The 19676-nt window shown below is 44.3% G+C and overlaps 2 protein-coding genes across 5 annotated transcripts in view; one reads left to right on the forward strand and one right to left on the reverse strand.

Moving 5' to 3' along the window:
* The first annotated feature begins 3876 nt into the window (after positions 1-3876).
* The window catches only part of MED16 (mediator complex subunit 16), a 37568-nt gene continuing 21768 nt past the window's right edge, over positions 3877-19676 (forward strand). For 2 of the 3 annotated variants that reach the window (XM_085845673.1, XM_085845675.1), the window contains exons 1-5: positions 3877-4161; positions 4415-4525; positions 4660-4832; positions 4943-5289; positions 8515-8665. In XM_085845673.1, coding sequence (XP_085701799.1) covers positions 4038-4161; positions 4415-4525; positions 4660-4832; positions 4943-5289; positions 8515-8665 — 906 coding nt within the window. In that variant the 5' untranslated portion in view covers positions 3877-4037. The remainder of the gene's footprint in view (positions 4162-4414; positions 4526-4659; positions 4833-4942; positions 5290-8514; positions 8666-19676) is intronic. The other variant, XM_085845674.1, reaches the window with a different exon arrangement.
* Positions 11202-19676, reverse strand: part of LOC147016738 (uncharacterized) — a 29824-nt gene continuing 21349 nt past the window's right edge. For both annotated transcript variants that reach the window (XM_085845681.1, XM_085845680.1), the window contains exon 2: positions 11202-13401. In XM_085845681.1, coding sequence (XP_085701807.1) covers positions 12431-13401 — 971 coding nt within the window. In that variant the 3' untranslated portion in view covers positions 11202-12430. The remainder of the gene's footprint in view (positions 13402-19676) is intronic.

A 19676-nucleotide genomic window follows, 5' to 3' on the forward strand; every position in this document is an offset into this window, starting at 1 on the left:
CCTCTCTTGTCACCCCCTCTCACCCCTCTCACCCCCTCCTCTTTCCCCCTCCTCTCTCCCTCCCCTCTCTTGCCCCCCATTACCCCCCTCTCTCGCCTCCTCTCTCCCCCTCCTCTCTCCCCCCTCCTCTCTCGTCCCTCTCTCTGTAAATGTATTCACAAATGTCTACCAAGCACAACGATTAATTCCAACCTTGGGAAAAAACAGCTTTCAAACCCTTGGGAAACAGCTGTTTCCCTCTGGAAAATTCAAACCTTGGGATTAATTAATAATTTGAATAATGATCAAACCTTGGGAGTAAATAATTAAATAAATTAATAATTAAATCATAATCAAACCTTCGGATTAATTAATTATTTCAAACCTTGGGAAAGAACAGCTTTCAAACCTTGGGAGACACTTGGGAAACAGCTGAAATGGATGAGGAAGAACGATATCAAACTTTGAAAAGGCACATACCCAGGTCCCCAGTGTCGATTGTGACGTCATACCAAACGAAGAAGAAAAAGAATTGTGACGTCAATCGTGCAAAAAAATAACAATAATTAAATAAACATTGATTGTGACATTATTTGTGATGTCATAGCACCGTGTCCTGTCATTGGTCGACAGATAAATGGCCGTAACTCGGGAACCGCTAATCCGATCGATATCAAACCTCGAAAAGGCACATCTGAGGGTCCCCGGCAATATTCCTGGCAAGTTTCAATCAGATCGGACCGGCGATCGTCGAGAAACAGCGGTCGCAGACAGACAGATAGACAGACAGACAGACACACAGAGATTGCTGAAATTATCGATAGATGCATGTTGACGGCTTCCATTTTTGGCTCGGCACAGCTCGATATGTTTGTTTGTCTGCTCGCCTCCAGCCCAAATCGCTCAACCGACCGTTCTAAAATTTTCAGAGATTAATGTCACTGATCCTGCGACGGTCCCGCATTGAAGTTTCGTAAAATTTGGTCGATCTAAAAGGTCTACATCGGCCAATAGGCCAATTTGAGCCAAATTTTCTAAAATCCTCAAATCTCATCCGATTGACTTGAAATTTGAACAAGACTTACATATCAGGCCAATTAATTCAAACACCTATTGCTTTTGAGGTTAACCTCGGTAAAATGGTCAACATAGGCCATAAGGGCAACCCAACATTGGCCAAATTATAATTTTATTAATTTTATTAATTTAATAATTATTAATTTGTTTCTAAAATTCTCAATTTTCATCCGATTGACTTGAAATTGGAAAAGGATTTACATATCAGGTCACTGAATTCAACCACCTATTATTTTTGGGGTTACCTTAGGCGGAAAGGTCAACATAGACCAAAAGGTCAACATCGGCCGAATTTCTAAAATTCTCAATTTTCATCCGATTGACTTGAAATTTGAAGAGCATTTTCATATGAGGTCGCTGACTTGAACAAGCCAATTATTTTTGAGATCAACATTGACTAAAAGGTCAACATAGGACTAAGGTCAACAACTAAGTTGGTATTTCTAAAATCCTCAATTTTCATCTGATTGACTTGAAATTTGAAGAGGATTTTCATATGAGGTCGCTGAATTGAACAAGCTAATTATTTTTGAGATCAACATGGACCAAAAGGTCAACATAGGACCAACGTCAACAACGAAGGTGGTATTTCTAAAATCCTCAATTTTCATCCGATTGACTGGAAATTTGAAGAGCATTTTCATATCAGGTCGCCAAATTCAACCACCTATTAATTTTGAGGTAAACATAGGCCAAAAGGTCAAAATAGGCCAAAAGGCCAATTTGGGCCAAATTTTTGAAAATCCTCAATTTTCATCTGATTGACTTGAAATTTGAAAAGCATTTACATGTCAGGTCACTGAATTCAACCATCTGTCGATATCTACTTTGCGCTATTTTGTTAAGTGTCGCTCCATGAGTGATTTTTCATTTGTTTTTCTGTTTGTTTGTTTGTTTGTCTGCACAGAACTTTCGTGTTTTTATCCGCAACCGCTTATCGCATTGAGACGAAATTTTCACCATATGAGTGAATCCTCATGTAGAATGTATAATGATAATTATAACGTCATTGGTCTCTTGGTGTGGCAGTCATGTTAGAAAAGCCGAAAAACTTTGGAAGTCTGTATCGCTGAAACTGCGAAGAAAATTTGAAACTTGGCACACAGCAAGTACTCCTCATGGGGAATGAATGCGATTCTTTTTATGACGTCATATATGCCTTCGTTATGACGTCATAATTGCATATGTAGAATGCTACATCCGATCAGTGTGAACATTTTTGAGGGTCGTCTCGGGATAAAATGGTCCACAAATTTTTTTGATGTCATCAGTCACGTGATTCGGCAGCAATATTGTTTAAAAATGAAAAACCTTCAAAAATCTTCTCTGAAATGGCTGAACCAGTCATCACTGCCAGCATTTATTAAGTGGCATTTCTAATTACGTCTCTTATTAATTACGTAACACACCAGTACACAAACGCCACACAACGCACACAAAACAAGTCCTGGCGATGGTCTGCAATCTCTGATTGCTCTTTTTCTTGTTACTATTGTATAACCTTTTTGTCTTATTCTTTGTTCATCACTCTTAAATCTCTTTTCATGCTCCATTTTGTCCATCGATTTGCAGCACAGTGAAGCAGACAATATCACGGGCTGCGCTCTTCAATGCGTGTTTGTATTTTATATATACTAGTACGGGCCCGTAGGTGAGTGCCAGTATGTGCAGCCCTCTCTCGCCCCCTCTCTCACCCCCCTCTCTCTCGCCCCCTCTCTCGCTCCTCCTCTCTCTCCCCCTCTCTTGCCCCCCTCTCCCCTAGTCTCGCCCTTCCTCTCTCCCTCCTCCTCTCTCGCCCCCACTCTCATCCCCCCTCTCCCGTCCCCCTCTCTCACAGATATTGGTCGACAGATAAATGGCCGTAACTTGGGAACCGCTCGTCCGGTTAATATCAAACCTTGAAAAGGCACATCTGCGGGTCCCCAGCAATATTCCTGGCAAATTTCAATCAGATCGGACCGTCAATCGTGCAAAAAAAAAATAAAAAAAAAAAAATAAACATTAATTGTGACGTCATTCGTGACGTCGTAGCACCATGTCTTGTCATTGGTTGACAGATAAATGGCCGTAACTTGGGAACCGCTAGTCCGATTGACATCAAACCTCGAAAAGGCACATCCGCGGGGCCCCGGCAATATTCCTGGCAAGTTTCAATCAGATCGGACCGGCGATCGTCGAGAAACGGCGGTCGCAGACACACGCACACACACACACACACACACACACACACACACACACACACACACACACACACACACACACACACACACACACACACACACACACACACACACACACACACACAAAGCTGGAATTATAGATAGATAATCGGCATTCGAGGTACAGAACACGTTTAATGTTCGACTCTTTATCACAGAGCATGGACGTGACTCCCAAAGCGCTGTCGATTCCGTACAGACAGAAGCAGCCCGGACCCACAACGACACTTTCCGTGTACATTTCCCATCACGTCATAACGGCCATGATGGTGTAAGTCATGGCAGTGCCTCAATACGCAATATTTGGACGAAGCTCTTAAAGATTTAAACGATGCTGCCACCCACTTCTGTTGCAAGCACCCCCAATCTTATTTGTGTAAAATTACTTCGATAACGTTTATTTCATGACTGCTTTGCATCCATAGTTTATTTGTGTCCTGAAGGAACAAAAGACGCGGTGTGAGTGTCATGGCAACATATGACAAGAACCATAAGACATCAAGGTTTCATGTGGTATTGTGTAATTTAATAACGGCAATGACGTTTCCAATACTACTACATACAAATTCACTTCACAGTATCAAGTTTGGAAAAAAAAGCACTACAACAACAACAACAACAACAACTTTGCGGCCTGCTGTGTCTGTTTAAACCGCCGAGAAGTTGAAGATGGCCGTACGGCTTCGATTATAGTGGAAGACCACAGCTTCTTGGTGGTTTTTTTTTATTTTTATTTTTTTCCTCCCTCACATCGATAGCATTATGGATGTGATGTACACGTGCGAGCTGGACAGGAGGCAGAGGAGTCATTACTGTCCGCCCGTGTCCCTTCATTGCGCCTGGTCTTGTCGCAATCTCATCGCCTTCACCTCAGAGAATGCGAACGGTGAGCGCGGCGGTTCCTCTCACGAAATTCCACAAGGACTCCCACCCCGCACTCATCATGACAACCTAGTAATAGTATCCTGGTTTATTTAATGACCTTTGGCCTTTGTGGCCGACATGAACGATCGGAACATTCAGTAGGACAACCTTCTCCTGATGAAAACTATGATCTCGATCGGTGTGCTTCTCTTTTTGTGTCCATTTTCTGCACTTCATGGTGTATACTAGCTGCCGTCGTGCTTTCTTCGTCACAGATGATGCTTCATTCCCAATTCATATCATGGATCCAGAACACCCGTGGGATGCCTGCACCGTGGCCCTTGGGCACCAAGATCCCATTACCTGCCTCCAGTGGGATCATGCTGGTAGGGTTCTTCTCCGAATCTTCATACCAAAGCAAGGTCAAACACGTAGTTCATGTGCCACAAGCGTTTATCTGTAACCTGACACCATGTGGATAGAGTACCTCCATTCCTCGCCTCCGGACGTGCACCCTCAGGTTCACGTCTTCTCTCTGGAGATGGCGGTGGACACGTACGCTGCTGGGGCATGACCGAAGGACTTGTGGGAGGATGGGAATGTCAGGCAGAGGCAGCCTTGCCTGGTGAGCCGTTGGTCACATTGGCGTGGCTCCACAATGGGGTTAAACTCAACCTGCATCCTGACAAGGTGGTACGATTTGTCTGTTAGCCCCCGTGTCTAACCATCGGTGTTCCTCCTTGAAATGCAACCACGTTTTCTTTCTTTGTTGGCCTTGTGTCCCTGACCTCTCCCTTGTTCAGGCTGCAGCTTCCAATTTTTGTGAGAAATTCTCACGCGTGAAGTTTGCTCCTTCTCTCATGGCATTTGGTGGTCGTGCCACCGACGGCTGGATTGGCATTACTGGTGGAGGACTGGTCTCTGTCTGGCTCCCACGTGGGGGCGGCGCCGCCGCAGGACTTTTTGGAGGCCAAGGGGGATCTGTGATAAATGAGCAAGAGGGATCCGGAAGTCGTTTGTTGACGACAACAGAGCCATTATGCCACGGAAGAACACGTGTGGCGTTGGCGGATGTGACCTTCACAAGTGGTGGCCAGGTGGTGGTTGGTGTAAGCTCTGGCTCAGCACACGCTCCGATACACTTTTATCGGTGAGATTTGATATCAACGTTATTATTCACCTTCTTTTATTAAAAAAAAAAGTTTGCAAAGCCCACTGCTACTTTATTGGTGCATGTCTACACTACTTTGTTCAAAAATAGACTTTTTTTTGTATACGGTGTCCAGGCTCATGAAGGAGCTCGGACACAGAACGGATCAGGATGTAATGTTCGGACAGAGGACGGAAAGGGCAGAGGGTCTAAGATCATAAAGGAAGCGGTAGAGCAGGGAGGGGAAGTAAGTTTTGCGGGTGGCTACATTAGAATTTTGATGTGTCGGCATGGTCCGCATATCTGTTTTATCATAAAATTACCTCACCATGGAAGAAATTTTCAAGAAAAGAAATTCATGATGTGTGAACAGTAAGTGCCATCAAAGTTGAATGCGTCACAATTTCTCATAATCATGGAGAAGTGACTAGTGAGTTTGTATTTGCTAGATTGTCCAAATGTCTGTTGAAGTAAAAGTTCAAAAAAAATAGGGTGTGTGTGTGTGTGTGTGTGTGTGTGTGTGTGTGTGTGTGTGTGTGTGTGTGTGTGTGTGTGTGTGTGTGTGTGTCTGGAAGCAACCGAAGAGGAGTCTGAGGATTTAGTTTCCCAGTTTATCAACCGGCTTTATTACAGGACGAGACTGATAACACGACAAAATGGAGAAAAGAAATGAAAGCTTCACCTGATTCCCCTCACAAGATCACGGGCATGAACACAATAAACTAAGATAAAAAAACACAAAACAATAAACTAAATTAAATATCCCCATCGGGAAAACGAAATAGAAAGTAATCCTTTTCATGAACTTTGTGTTTTGTTTTTTTTTCGTACGGGAGCTCATCATTTCCTAAATGGGTAATATTTTTTAATCGCCTGAACAAGTGGGAGTTGGGGCTGGAAGGATGGCCTAGAAGAACGCACACTCGCCATTGAGCTTTCCGTCTAGCCCGGGTTTGAATCTCGGCCCAGTTATAAAATAACATCCTGGTGTTTCACGGATAGGTTAATTCATCAATGTGTGTGTTGTACCTCGGATGGACGTTAAAGGGAAAGTCCAAGAGAAGGTCCCCTCAGATGGCAGAATTTCTTATTCATGCCACGGCTCTAATTTTAATGAATGAGATTTTCATGTCTAAATGTGACATTTTATTAATCTTTGAAAGAAAATGGCAAGGTCATAGGTTTATGGTGTGAAATCACTGAACTAATCTACATATATGCAAATTAGATGTTCCGTATGGGACAATTCGAAATCGTGATGTAGTAAATTAAACCAAACTTTACAACATTTTTTTTTTTTACATGGACATGAATACTCTACCATATCTTTTTGATACACAAGAAAAATATTTTTACTTCATTAATTATGCAAATTAGGCCTGTTCTTGATAAGCGATGTCACACCCATAACAATTTTTCATGGTGTTTTTTAAAAGATTACACTAAAAGCTCTGGAAAAAATTTTTCATGCCATTTTCAGAAGTTCTAATCCATCATATATTGGTCATACATCCTGTATTTCTAGCTTAAAATCAAAGTAGATAATTAGTTCACAAGTAATTTTAAAATGTTATGTATGGGATATTGCTTGCAAAGTCTGTGGGAAAGATTACTTTAACATCGGCAAGATGTGACCACTACTTTGGCCAGAAGACATTTTGGGCATTCATGTATTCTCATGAGCCCTGTCCTCCACACATGGCCCAGTTTAAGGCAGACTAAACAATTTGGGATCATCCCATTTGTAAGGAGGGGTGTAACCTCCTTTTGAAGAAGATATGAGTTTTTGTTTATCATTATTTCAGGCACCTCCAACTTTCTGGTTTTTCTATGAAACATACTGAAATATATGTTTCCCTTTTACACAAAATTAATACTTTCTTATTTTCCCTTGTGAAGGTGGAAGTAGTCCAGATTACAACTACGTTGCCAGATTTGATATTTTCAGTCAAGTTGATAAATGTCTACATCTTCATATAATTACTTCTATTGAATGTACAAAAGTCCTGAGGTCCTGAGACAAATCAAAACAAAAATTTATATGAGCATTAAAAAATACATTGAATTACCAACTAATTACTCTGCAAATTATTTTGTTTATTTTCATTCCTTGTACACACACTATAATAGATCTGTCCTACGTGTCCTGTCCGGGTTTAATCATTTTATATAGTACATGTTTGTGTATGTCCGCAATAAAGTTGTGCATTTCATGTTCTTCAGAAGTACTTGCAAACGATGGTTAATATGATTCTAATTTAAAATCATTTTGCATTTTTAATACCTAATAATCAGATGATCACTTTGTTTCATATCCTACGACAAGAATTGCTGAGTTTCTAAAAGTTAAATGTTGGTTCTTTGTGTCAAAATATGCTCAAGCTTGTTGATTGTGTTATTAAAGGCAATTTACGTCAACAATGTATATATCGCATGGAAAGCCGATGGATAATTTTGTCCCATACATAACGAGTCCTTCGTTAACACTAATTGATCTCTCTTGAGTGCTGTGTAATTTTTCTGTAAGAGAATTTGTGATGAATTACGCAAGTGTTTAAACTTTCTCCACACTGAAAATTCTAGTGAATGATAAAATACTTTGAGAATTTTGAACTTGAATATATTTCTTTGAAAAAAATCATGTTTCTTGCGGTCCCATACGTAACGCACCATGTTTTCTTTAATTACATAATCATCCCAACGACTAATGACGTATAAATTATTGTGGGTATTCTCTTTGCAGATGCCCAACATTAGAATTAAAAATCACTGAAATCGATGACGATCTTAATTGCTTTTCAGAGGGTTAAACTTTCTGAATGTCCCATACGTAATGTGCATGAATTATTTGACTTGTCCTAAACTGGGTGTCCTGCCAGCATTAGTTAATGGATGTTAAAGATTGTACGGTGTCCTTCGTGAAGAGTTGGCGACCTATCTCCGGCACTGAACAAATTCCAAATTCATACCCGAACTCCAGAGGGCACTGCACAGCGGCACAGCCGCACCCCCAGCCAACGATGCCATTCACAACCTTGTGCTTCATACGAGAGAAGAAGAAGAAGAAGCGGGAGATAAGCATATAACGACTATAGAACTGGCTTTACACATTGACAACCTGTGAGGAAAAAATATAGTTAAATGCTGCACAACTTCTGTACCTCTGGATGTCACCTGACCTTCATTTTCTTGTAATTTCAAGATTTTTTTTCTTTGTTTTCCTAGTGTTTGGGTTAGTGTGGTGCGAGAGAAGGCAAGACTGAATGTGGAGCTCATGGCGGGAATTTTCCTTCGCTCAGCCACAGACCCCACCCGTAGGGATCGCTTCCCGGCTGTAGGACACTTGCGCTTTCTATCACGGGAAAGCCCTGACCAGGTGAGATCATAGCCCACCAGACTGGGCCCTTTAATATATTAATATTCCATGAAGTGTATGAACTTCATGAAATGCAGAAAACCCGTTAGTTATAATTTTAATTGTGGACGTATTTCTAAAATATAGAGCTTGTTTGAAACAGTATTGTTACGGTTGTGGAAATTCACAGAACACCATTCAGGTTTCCCAGAGATCAGTTATGTCGATAAGTGTGTGTTCAGATTAGATTTCCCCACCGATGTCTAAAGAGAATTATTCGTGTAACCGGGCTGTGATCTTTGAGGTAGTATTATTCTTTTGCTATCTTTATTTTGGAACAACCGCATCTCAACAACCACAACCACATCTCAACAACCACGCCATCCCTACCACAGCGCCAACCACGACATCTCCTCACCATCTACTCAACAAAATCTCCACAAACGAACAACATCGCCTCACCTTCATCTCCATTGTGCCGCCATCTTTTCGCCAGCCAGGGCGAAACCCAACGAACAGCATCTCCCCGACAGACGCGGGGACTCCCTCGTTGGGGCGACGGCCGGTGATTTCTGCTACATCCGCTTTCCATGGCCGGTGATCTCTGCAACGTCCGCTCTCTCTGCGTTTGGCGACGAGATCGGATCAAAACACCAAAAGGGGCGGAGCCAGCGGGGGGTGAAAGGTCGAAGGTGGGAGATCAAACTCACCCCCCGGACCCTATAAAAAGGCGCGCTGGAACGCCAAGCGAGCAGTTGGGTTCTGAGTTCGTCTGGAGTCGGGGTGGAGAGCGCTAAGGTTCGAGTCCAGTGGAGGGGAGTCGGGGTCATTGGAGCGCAGCCAAGCCTGCAGTACCGTGCCGAACTGTGGGTCGGTGTTGACGGACGGAGAGAAGTCGCCAGCCAGCGAAACGCGGACGACGGAGCAAACGCTGAGGAATGGGTGGGCTCGTAAAAGAGCATCAACTCTTGAAACAGCAAAGGCCCGTTCGTTCCTCTGAGGCGTCGTCGGATAGGCCCAATCAACCAGGCCGCACGGCAAGGCCCGGACCAACCGAGTCGCCATTACACCAAGCACCGTGTTGAAGGAACATCGAGGGTCGCCCAGCGAGTCACCACGAGGGTGGCAGGTAACCAGCCCAGTCTCACGGAGCTCCTTCGGTCTCCAAAGCTCTGCGAACATTAAAGGCCTACGGGCCCTGTTCTTACCCTTTCCTTTCCTGGGATTTTCTTTGTATGAAAGTTGTGGCGCCGTGTCCGCCAAGTAGAATTGTGGTTAAGTGATTGTGTACATAATAAAGATACGGCTGTAGGTCTTTTTTTTTTGCTCGTGTCTTGTCCCTACTCCATTCATTGCATACGTGCTTGTATATCTGCATTGCTTCATTGACTGCATACGTGTGACAAATAAATGTCCTTGTTTTGAGTGTTCACCTGCTCGTTACGTCCTCTTCCTCCATTGAGCTGCTGTAATTACGTACGGAATATTACATTGGCTTTTAATAGCTGATAAGGTAATCGGATCCAACGGGGCCTCGCAATAATACACCGCTCGGCAAATTGCAAATGGAGCGAGCTGCTTAAGCGGCTCGTTTCCAAGCAGGTCCCGTTGAGGTACAATCTCTCGGTAGTCTGCCCGCGCGAATAATTAGGTAAATCGACCATTCGGTGATCGGACCCTGTAGCGCGGGTAGAGTATTGACAAGGTTGTGGTGTGCTTTAAAAACACAACTGCAGCTGGATTTCGGCGTTGATCCGGAAAGCTACGACTGAATTGCCCGTCCGGTGGGCGCGTGCGGCCGCGATTAGTTAAAAGCGGTCGCCCGCACGCCGAATGGGTGGAAACCACAACAGTATTGTCAAAGTACTGCAGCACTGTGGCAATGGGCTTTTGGAGGGTAGAACACAACTGCATACTACGGATATTTCTGGGACCTATTTTCCTAAGTTCTAATGTGCAGCAAAACCAAGTGTGCTCCCCACCCCTCATTTTCCCCCACATCCCTTATTTGTCCAATCTGCCTCTATTTTGTTCCTCAACCCTACTGCTGATGTGTCCTTCCCCATTCATGTCCCCTCTTTCCACTGTTCCTTTTGTTCTGTTGCATCCTAATCCATTCTGTTGTAGCTCTTCCATGAGCCTTAACTTGGTATAAAGTAAAATAAATGAGGAAAATGTTTGCTTTTGGAGCTGCCTTCCTGAAGTTGAGTCCCACACTTCCTTCCATAACTTCAAGCTTGTAGTGCACGACCATTTTATGTCATCCTCCATGATTGACTCGCAATATATTCTAACCCCATTAACCCACCCCCCTCAACATTCTTGTATGTTACTGTGTTCTGTTCCCTCCTCTGTCTCCCGTTTTTCTGTTCATTCATTCCACTGCTTGTTGTGTCCGAATGTGGCCCCACTGCAACCACTGTCAGTTTGTTGCATTTTTACTTACTGCCAGCTCTCTTCCATGAGTTTTGATCTTGTACAGAAAGAATAAACTCTCAAACATCAGAGGTAAACAATAGGCCAACATACAGCTCGTAGTCCGTTTGCCACCCGTATATGTTCTGTACTCAACCTTGTTGTAATGAGAAGTGTATTGTTTTTTTGATGGTTTCGTACTCACACGGGTCTATAGAGAAAATTTGGCTTGGTTGCCGAAGCGGCAACCTTGGGGAACTCCGCTAATTTGCATAAATCCAAGATGGCCACCACTGATGGGGGTGGATTAGAACTTTTCAACCAATTAACTTACGATCACGTGTGATACCTCTTTTCCATAAAATTTTGACCTGAGGAATCGATTTCTGAGGTCACTTTTGTGATTCAGGGTCAAAGGTCAAGTTCAAGGTCATTTTTGCCAAAAATGAAATAATATAATAAAATTTTCAGAGCGATGGTGGTCAAGCGTTTATTCATTAACGGCGATCACTCCCATTCATCATCAGAGCCGAATGCAAGATCAAGATGTTCAGTTTCCTCGTCATCTTCCACATCTGCTTCTCCTTCCTCTTCCACTTCATCTTGGTCTTCGTCTCCTGTCTTGAACGGGTTGAAGCAGGCGTCACTACAAATACAAGCACAGTACACAGTGCATGATATCTTTCCATGGTGACAGCTGCAACGTTCAGTGCCGCACACCTTCACCGCCGCCTTACAGCCGCACTGCACTACATCAATGAGATCTTGGGGTCCTGGGGGCTGATCGGAGGTTGCTGGTACTGGGGTGCCATCTGTTATTTCCCACCCATACTTCGTGATGTCAAGTTCAGGTGGAGCCTGCTGGTCAGCAGATTTTGCGAGTATGGTCTGCATCCCTGGCTTAGCGCAGCCATACTCCAGCATACCTGCGGGATGAGGTTGCTGGAATTCATGTGAGAGGACATGGGTAGTGCGTCGACCATTGGGTGTGAATACCTGGAGGTCGAAGTTGTCAAACAATGCAAAGATGACGCCGACGGTTCTACACAACCCCATGAACTTGTGGAGAACCTGTGCATTGTCACGTAGTAGACGAGCGGCTGATTTTCATAATCTCAGGGCCTAATCGTACGAGGTCGTGAAGCCATGCTCATGAAGGAGTTTGAGAAGTTCGGAACTGCCATGCCGGTTCAACAGTTTGACGGCCAGTCCTAATGTTGTCTGATTTCTGGTACCTGTAACGTGACTCTGAATTGACTGGCTCAGGCTCAGAGATTTCTTGCTTACTTTACCACCGGAGACTATGTCCGAAGCCAACTTCAACAAACTTGGGCTCGTCGCCTTGATTGTGTTGGCCTGTGTAAACTCTGATTAGTAGTAATTGGCACTGTTGTACTTGACCGACCATGCCTTGTGCTTCATCTGCCTCACCACGGAAGCAATGCTCCTCTCATCCGTATCGTCTACCTTAACTATCTTGAGACTTTTAGCAACGGACTCATGGAAACCAACAATGGTAGCACAGCCATCTACCTGAACAACGATAACATCCTTACTCATGCAGTCAGTCAACTTGCTTAACATGTCATGTCGAGCGAGCTTGCCACCTAGATCCGAGTACAGTGAATGCAGTTCAACACTATTCCATATTCTGGACCTGTATCGGTTCATGTACTCAATGACTTCCTTCAGAGCATTTTCATCTGCACTACCAGTTGGCAAATCAGCATATGTGGGGACTTTCATGAAACTGTTGTAGCAGCGGACGTGGTACTTGCACTCAGCAGAAGGTAGATCATAAACAAAAGCAAGGTGCAACTTGACCCTTCTAGTGAAATCATCATTATGCTGCTCAGCAACATCAAGGAGCATATCTTTCATAGTTGGGAGTGGGTTACGTTCTGTGTCAAAACGTTCTTTGGTCATACACTCACGAACGCGGTCCCATCTTTCTGGGTGTCTATCATCAATGGGTAAACATTCCTCGCTACAGAACATACAATCACATTTGTACTCAAACATACCTTTGTCAGCGACCTTAGTATGAGACCTTGTAGTTGTCCTAACACCCTCATCTTCAACCTTTCTTTTCTGTGACTTTCTCACTCTCTCAATTTTCTCTTTTGATGTACAAGTACAGTAGCAACTTTTGTGGCAGGCTATGCTTGCCGCATGTCCACCAACATCAATAATGTTCTGTAGCTTAGCCTGCAGGTCCCCATCTCCACGGGATTTGGCGCACGAGATGAGCTTCTTGATCCCGATCTCAGTGAATTTTGTTTCTTCTCCACCTCCGTGACACACCGGGAGAAGACACCTTGAGTCAGCCATCATACGTTTCTCTGAAAAGAAGAAGAGGTGAGATGAGAATCAATGGGATCGTTCATCAACTATCGAGTAGGAGTGATCTGCAGTTGATGCAGCGGTCAAAAAGTGTTAAACCCCTCAATCGTCCAAAAAAGACATTGAACTTGACCTTTGACCCTGAACCACACAACTGGCCTCAGAAATAGATTCCTCACCTCAAAATTATACGGAAAAAATGTATCACATGTGATTGTAGGTTGATTGGTTGAAAAGTTATTTTCCACCTCCATCCGAGGCGACCATCTTGGATTTATGCAAATAATCGGAGTTCCCCAAGGTTGCCACTCCGGCAACCAAGCTAAATTTTTTCTATCGACCCATGCGAGTACAAAACCATGAAAAAACAATACACTTCTCGCAACAACGAGGTACTCAACCTGGCAACTGGACCATCGTCGTCTACTTCTTTAACGTCCTCAATTAATTCCAACTCTTTATGAGCTTAGCCGCAGGAGGTAGATGACTCCAAATCTTTAAACGGTTGCCACACCTGAACCTCGACTTGAGCTGGTAGGGGAAAATGTTTGGAACTTGTTCCAGGGTGCTGGTGATAACCCGCATGCTCGTCGTGAAGTACACCGTGGAAATTTTTCGACAGAACATCCAGCTTTTAACATCCATGGGAGGGACGACACTTTGGGATGCAATGCCCAGTCTGTAAAACACCTATCTGAGAGTTCATATTTGGGCCGAAACCCATACCAGCGCGCTACCACTGCATTGTGTGTTTACCTTGTTCCTTCACAGAACATAGGTGCCTGATTTTTGGAAAATTTAAAACTCCCAACACGTCACTAAAATCCATGTATATTATATGAGTTTGATGAGGAAAAATACATTTGAATTTATTGGCCATAGTCAGAAGAATATGTGATCTTTCTGTCTTGAGCCAATGACCTGTCGTTGAAACTGGAAATATTCACGTGATGTCATCTTGAAATGGCATTCTTTGGAAGCACCTTCTTTTGAGAACAATTTTTTTTTCTTGCATATTGCAAATGCAAAAGTACCACAACGTAATATTGTTGTGGGCTAGGGGTCTGTGCCGAGGAACGGCCGCCAGGTGGAGCAGTAGAGCAGTCTCCCACCGAACATCCGGAATTGCAGGTCGTAACCTTCAGGCAACTGCTAAGGTCACGGGTCACTTAAGGACCGTGCTCACCAATTCTCTGACGGCGTGGGGTAGGGTTAATAGCCAAATTTCAATATACCTAAATACCCACGTCGTCAAATTACCGGGGAAGTCACACCCTCAATTGACTCTGTCGAACCGGGTCACTCTAGCGACCTCGGTCCGGTGTAACCGAGCTGAATTACCAAAGTCCGTCAGTCCAAATGACAACTTACAGCCCAATCCGCTTACTGGTTCTCAAGCACGAAATGTGCTGGGTCAATAATAGAAAGCACAACAACGAGCTGGTACATTGAACAATTGGGGGGTTTATTCATAGTGGTGCAGGGGAGCACAAAAAGAGCAGAGTTAAACCGACTATCAAGAAGGAATGCAAGTAATGTACAATGCACTTAAACAATTGTTACTTATAGATTGGGCCCACAGACACACACGCACACACCCAAAATAAATGGTGGTCATGGCCTTTATTTGGCCCTTGAGCTCGGGAGGGAAGGCGAGCTGAGGGCAAAAGTCTGCAGTTGCACCTGTCCGCCTCGTGCAGTCTGGTCGAGCTGGCTCAGTGGGACGAGGGATAGAGCGACGGACGCCAGCCAGCACGAAGGCGGACGAGGCGAGAGACGACGAGGCGACAGGCGATCAAGGCCGAAAAAGCTTCCAGATAGATCAGACAACACCAGGTGAGGCAGACCCAGACAGAATCATCGCCCTGACTGTTATTTGTTCCTCTCACGAGATGGGAGGGAGTTTTTCCCTGGCCACTCACCTCCTGATTGGACGGTTGCATCGTGCGATTCGCTGGCCGACCCTCATTGGACAGGCCCATGGTAGGAGGGGCAACTCCCACCCTTCTGGGTGGAGTCCCGATCTGAGGAGATTGTAGCTCCGCCTACCTCCTCACCTAAGACCACGTGCGTAATGGCGACCAGGTTGAGTGAGGGACGGGGCGGGTGAGACGCCCGGTCCTTACCACTGTTGTTGTTGTAAAAAAATAACCCTGACTAAAAAATAACTCGGCGCACACACGAAATTCCCATTAGACACAAGGGAGGGATTCTAACTATAAACACATACTTATTGAAATAACTGAACTACGGGGATCGCTGACTGTGTGCGAAAGGCTTCCAAATTCGTAATAATATCTCCAATGAATATTGTAATTAATCTTATATGATGAGCAGCTTGGTGGTGGAGTTGGTTAAGCCTTGTTGCGTTGCCCTTGCTGGTGTTGCTTTCATTCCCATGGCTGCTCAGTGGAAATTTCCTTTTCCATTCAAGGGTAAATTATACTCCTCAAAGTTTTCATAAATGTTTGGTGAAAAGACCAGAGATCATTTTTTTTTCTTGCTTTCAGAGACCTTACCTTAGAAGATATACAAATCTATTATTGTTGGTGAGCGTTTAGTCTCGTTCCAGCTCTTCCATACTCATTCCCTTTGCCTTCCCTTTGTATTGCTTGAAATAATATCTACCCTGTGTGTGACAACGATAAATTTATTCAATTTTGCTGAAGATCCAGATGCGGATCTGACTACAAGAATTTTAAAGTGATTCTTCACCATTGAGAGATGGGGCTAAAATTGATATATAGCACAATATCTCAAAAAGTTGTGGACGGATTAAGCTGAAATTTGGTGGACAGGTTGGGTATGTCGCAAGGACGAATTGATTCGATTTTGGTGAAGATCCGAATCCGGATCTGGATACCATAATTATTTAATTTATATAGTGATTCTTCATCATTGAGAGATAGGGCCAAAAACAATATAGTACTGTATAGCATGATATTTAAAAAATGTATTCAGCCTGATATGTTCTCGTGGATCAGGCATACGTGGCGGAGGTATGCGCTCTTCTGAGTGCCCTTCCAGTTTGAACATGAATCGGAAAACAAACCTGCAGTTTAGCAGTACTTTGGCTCTGATTTTGTCCCGATTGCACGTGCGCAAAGAGGAGTGAGATTTCTTTTTTTAGTCTGTCTGCCTGTCGGGTAGTCAAACAAAATTGAAAACCATTCCAAACAGGAAGCTTACTGTTTTTCATGGATATCATAATGGATACATACAACAGGCATGAATACCTAATGTAACATGTTAAACTAGAAGGGCACTTGGTGGAGCGCATACCTCTGCCACGTAATGCCTGATCCACGAGAACATATCGGGCCCAAAACATTTTTTAGCTATCATGCTATACATCTTTTTTGGCCCCATCTCTCAATGGTGAAGAATCACTTTGGAAATTAAATAATTCTTGTATCCAGATCCGGATTCGGATCTTCACAAAAATCGAATCAATTAGTCGTGGTTACACACCCAACCTGTCCACCAAGTTTTGCCTGAATCCGTCCACAACTTTTTTGACATATCGTGCTATATATTAGTTTAACCCTGTCTCTCAATGGTGAAGAATCACTTAAATTAAATAACTCTCGCATCCAGATCTAGATTCGGATCTTCACCAAAATCGAATCAATTCGTCCTTGTGACACACCCAACCTGTCCACCAAGATTCATCCGAATTCGTCCACAACTTTTTGAGATAACGTGTTATATATCATTTTTGGCCCTATCTCTCAATGGTGAAGAATCACTTCAAAAAATTTGAGCAGTCGGATCCGGTTCCGGATCTTCACCAAAATCTAATCAGTTCGTCTTTGTCACACACACCACGTGCCCACCAAGCTTCATCCAAATCCGTCCACAACTTTTTGACATATTGTGCTGTTAGATTTCATCTGGAACCTGTCCACAAAATTTCATCTGGATCCGTCCACATTTGTTTGAGATATCCTGCACACAATCAAACAAACAAACAGATAGAGAAGGGTGAAAACATAACCACCTTCACCTTTGGTGGCAGAGGTAATATGGTGGTGTAAAAGACGTTGGTAAACTTTTGGGAATTTTTTTTTTCTACGACCTTAAAAATCTTTATTTTATTTTAATTATATTATCAAAATAAAGACCAATTACTGCACTGTTGTCCCACGAAGGAAGCCAGACATAACACACACATACACACACATATGATGTACTGGTAAGTCCTTACAATAGCAATTTTATTTGAAGCTCTAACTTTAAGTTGTAGACAATTGACTGATTTCCCAACTGTTGCCTTCTCAAAGTTGCCCCCCCTCTCATCCACCAACCTGCCTCCCTCCACTGCCCTCTCACCTCCATCTCTTCACTCCACCTCCTCAAATCCTCAACTGCCTTCTTCCTTGTCTCTTGTCCCCCCTCTCCCCCAGCACCACAGAGCCTTTTCTCCTCCTCATTCGGCCCCCTCCCCTCGCTGTTCTGCAATACCCCACACTCCTTCAGCAACCCTCCTTACCTGCCCCCCTCGTCCCTTGTCCTACCCTCCCCCTCCCCCTCCCCCTCCTGCACCCAAAGCCTCCTCCCCTTCCTCTTCATTAAAAGTGTGGACCTCAAATATCCGGGGCCTTCGCTCAAACCTTTCAGATCTTTCCATACAGGTTGCCACTGACAAACCAGACATTTAATTATCTGCCTAACAGAAACTTTCCTCTCCCAAGACGTGTCTGACTCCCAAGTATCTCTCCCTGGCTACTCCCTCTTACGGTATGACAGACCTGCGCCTCGTCCTGGTGGAGGTGTTGCTCTCTTCATCAAAGACTCTATTCCTCACTCTCTATGCACTGCTCTCACTCCCCCACACCCCCAGGAATACCTCTGGCTTCGGCTTCCCCTCCACTCCCACCTCATGTTTATATGTGTACTGTACCGTCCACCGAACAGTGATGACTCCATCTACACCTCACTATCCGAAAACATGGACCATCTTCTATCTTCTCATCCAAACTCTCTCTTCCTCTTATGTGGTGACTTCAATTGTCATCACGCCAGTTGGCTAGGTGTGGGTACCTCTCTCACCTGCCATGGCACCTCAGCAAAAGCTTTCTGCGACTCATTGGGACTGACTCAATCGGTCAACTTCCCGACCCGGATCTCAACCAATGGTACTCCATCTCTTCTGGATCTGATTTTGACAAATTTCCCTGACAATATCTGCTGCTCTTCCTTCGCTCCAATTGGTTCTTCTGACCACGTCCTTGTCAAAGTGGACATCTCTCTGGCTGTTATCAGAGAACCACCTCACCGCCGTCGAGTCTGGCATTTCACTCAAGCCGACTGGCAGGGTCTCCGAGCAGCCATCAAACTTACAGACTGGTCTCCTATCACTACTTTCTCAAACATCAACTCATCCTGGGAATTCTTTCAAAGAAACTTGCTCTCCCTCATGCACAGATTTATCCCCTCTCGTGTTCAGTTGTCTTACCCTTCCTCCCGCCCTTGGTTTACTGAAGCTTGTGGCCAGGCAGTTGTCCTGAAACAACTTGCCTTTGCCTCATGGAAAGCAAACCCAACTGAGGGCAATCTCAGTTCCTTCCACAAAGCTCGGAACAAGTGTGTATCTACCCTCAGGAGAGCCAGAAAACAACATCTTCTCATCTCAAGTCTGAACTCTCAAACCTCTCTCCCTCCTCAAAATCCTGGTGGCGTTTAATCAAATCTGTTTCTGGTGTATGTTCCCCCTCCATCCCCTCCCTTACCTCAAATGGCCGCACTGCTGATACCACACGTGATAAAGCTGAATGCCTAAACTCGGTGTTTGCAGCTAAATCTTGTGTCCTAAACCCATCACTATCTCCACCCACTTTACCCAGTCGCACCCAACTGTCCCTGGACTCTGTATCCTTTTCTCCTGACAAGGTGGAGAGCTTGCTTTCAAACCTCGAGTCAGATTCTGCAACCGGTCCAGACGGCATCAGCCCACGTGTCCTCAAAGCCTGCTCTTCTGCTCTTGCTCACCCTCTCTCTGTTCTATTCACCCTCTCATTTGCCCAAGGTCATCTGCCATCTGCTTGGAAATCTGCTAACATCACTGCCCTGCATAAAAAGGTGCAAAAACAGATCCCTATAACTACAGACCAATCAGCCTTCTCCCAATCATCAGCAAGGTGATGGAATCCATCATCGCTTCAGATATGAAATCCTTCCTCTTCTCCAATGGCTTGATTTCCAATCATCAATTTGGTTTCAGACCAGGTAACTCTACCCTGGATATGCTGCTTCTGCTCTCCCATCAATGGAT

Source organism: Eptatretus burgeri, chromosome 11 (assembly GCF_056783735.1).
Source record: "Eptatretus burgeri isolate ZD-2024b chromosome 11, Ebu_testis_v1, whole genome shotgun sequence".
Classification (NCBI taxonomy): Eukaryota; Metazoa; Chordata; class Myxini; order Myxiniformes; family Myxinidae; genus Eptatretus; species Eptatretus burgeri.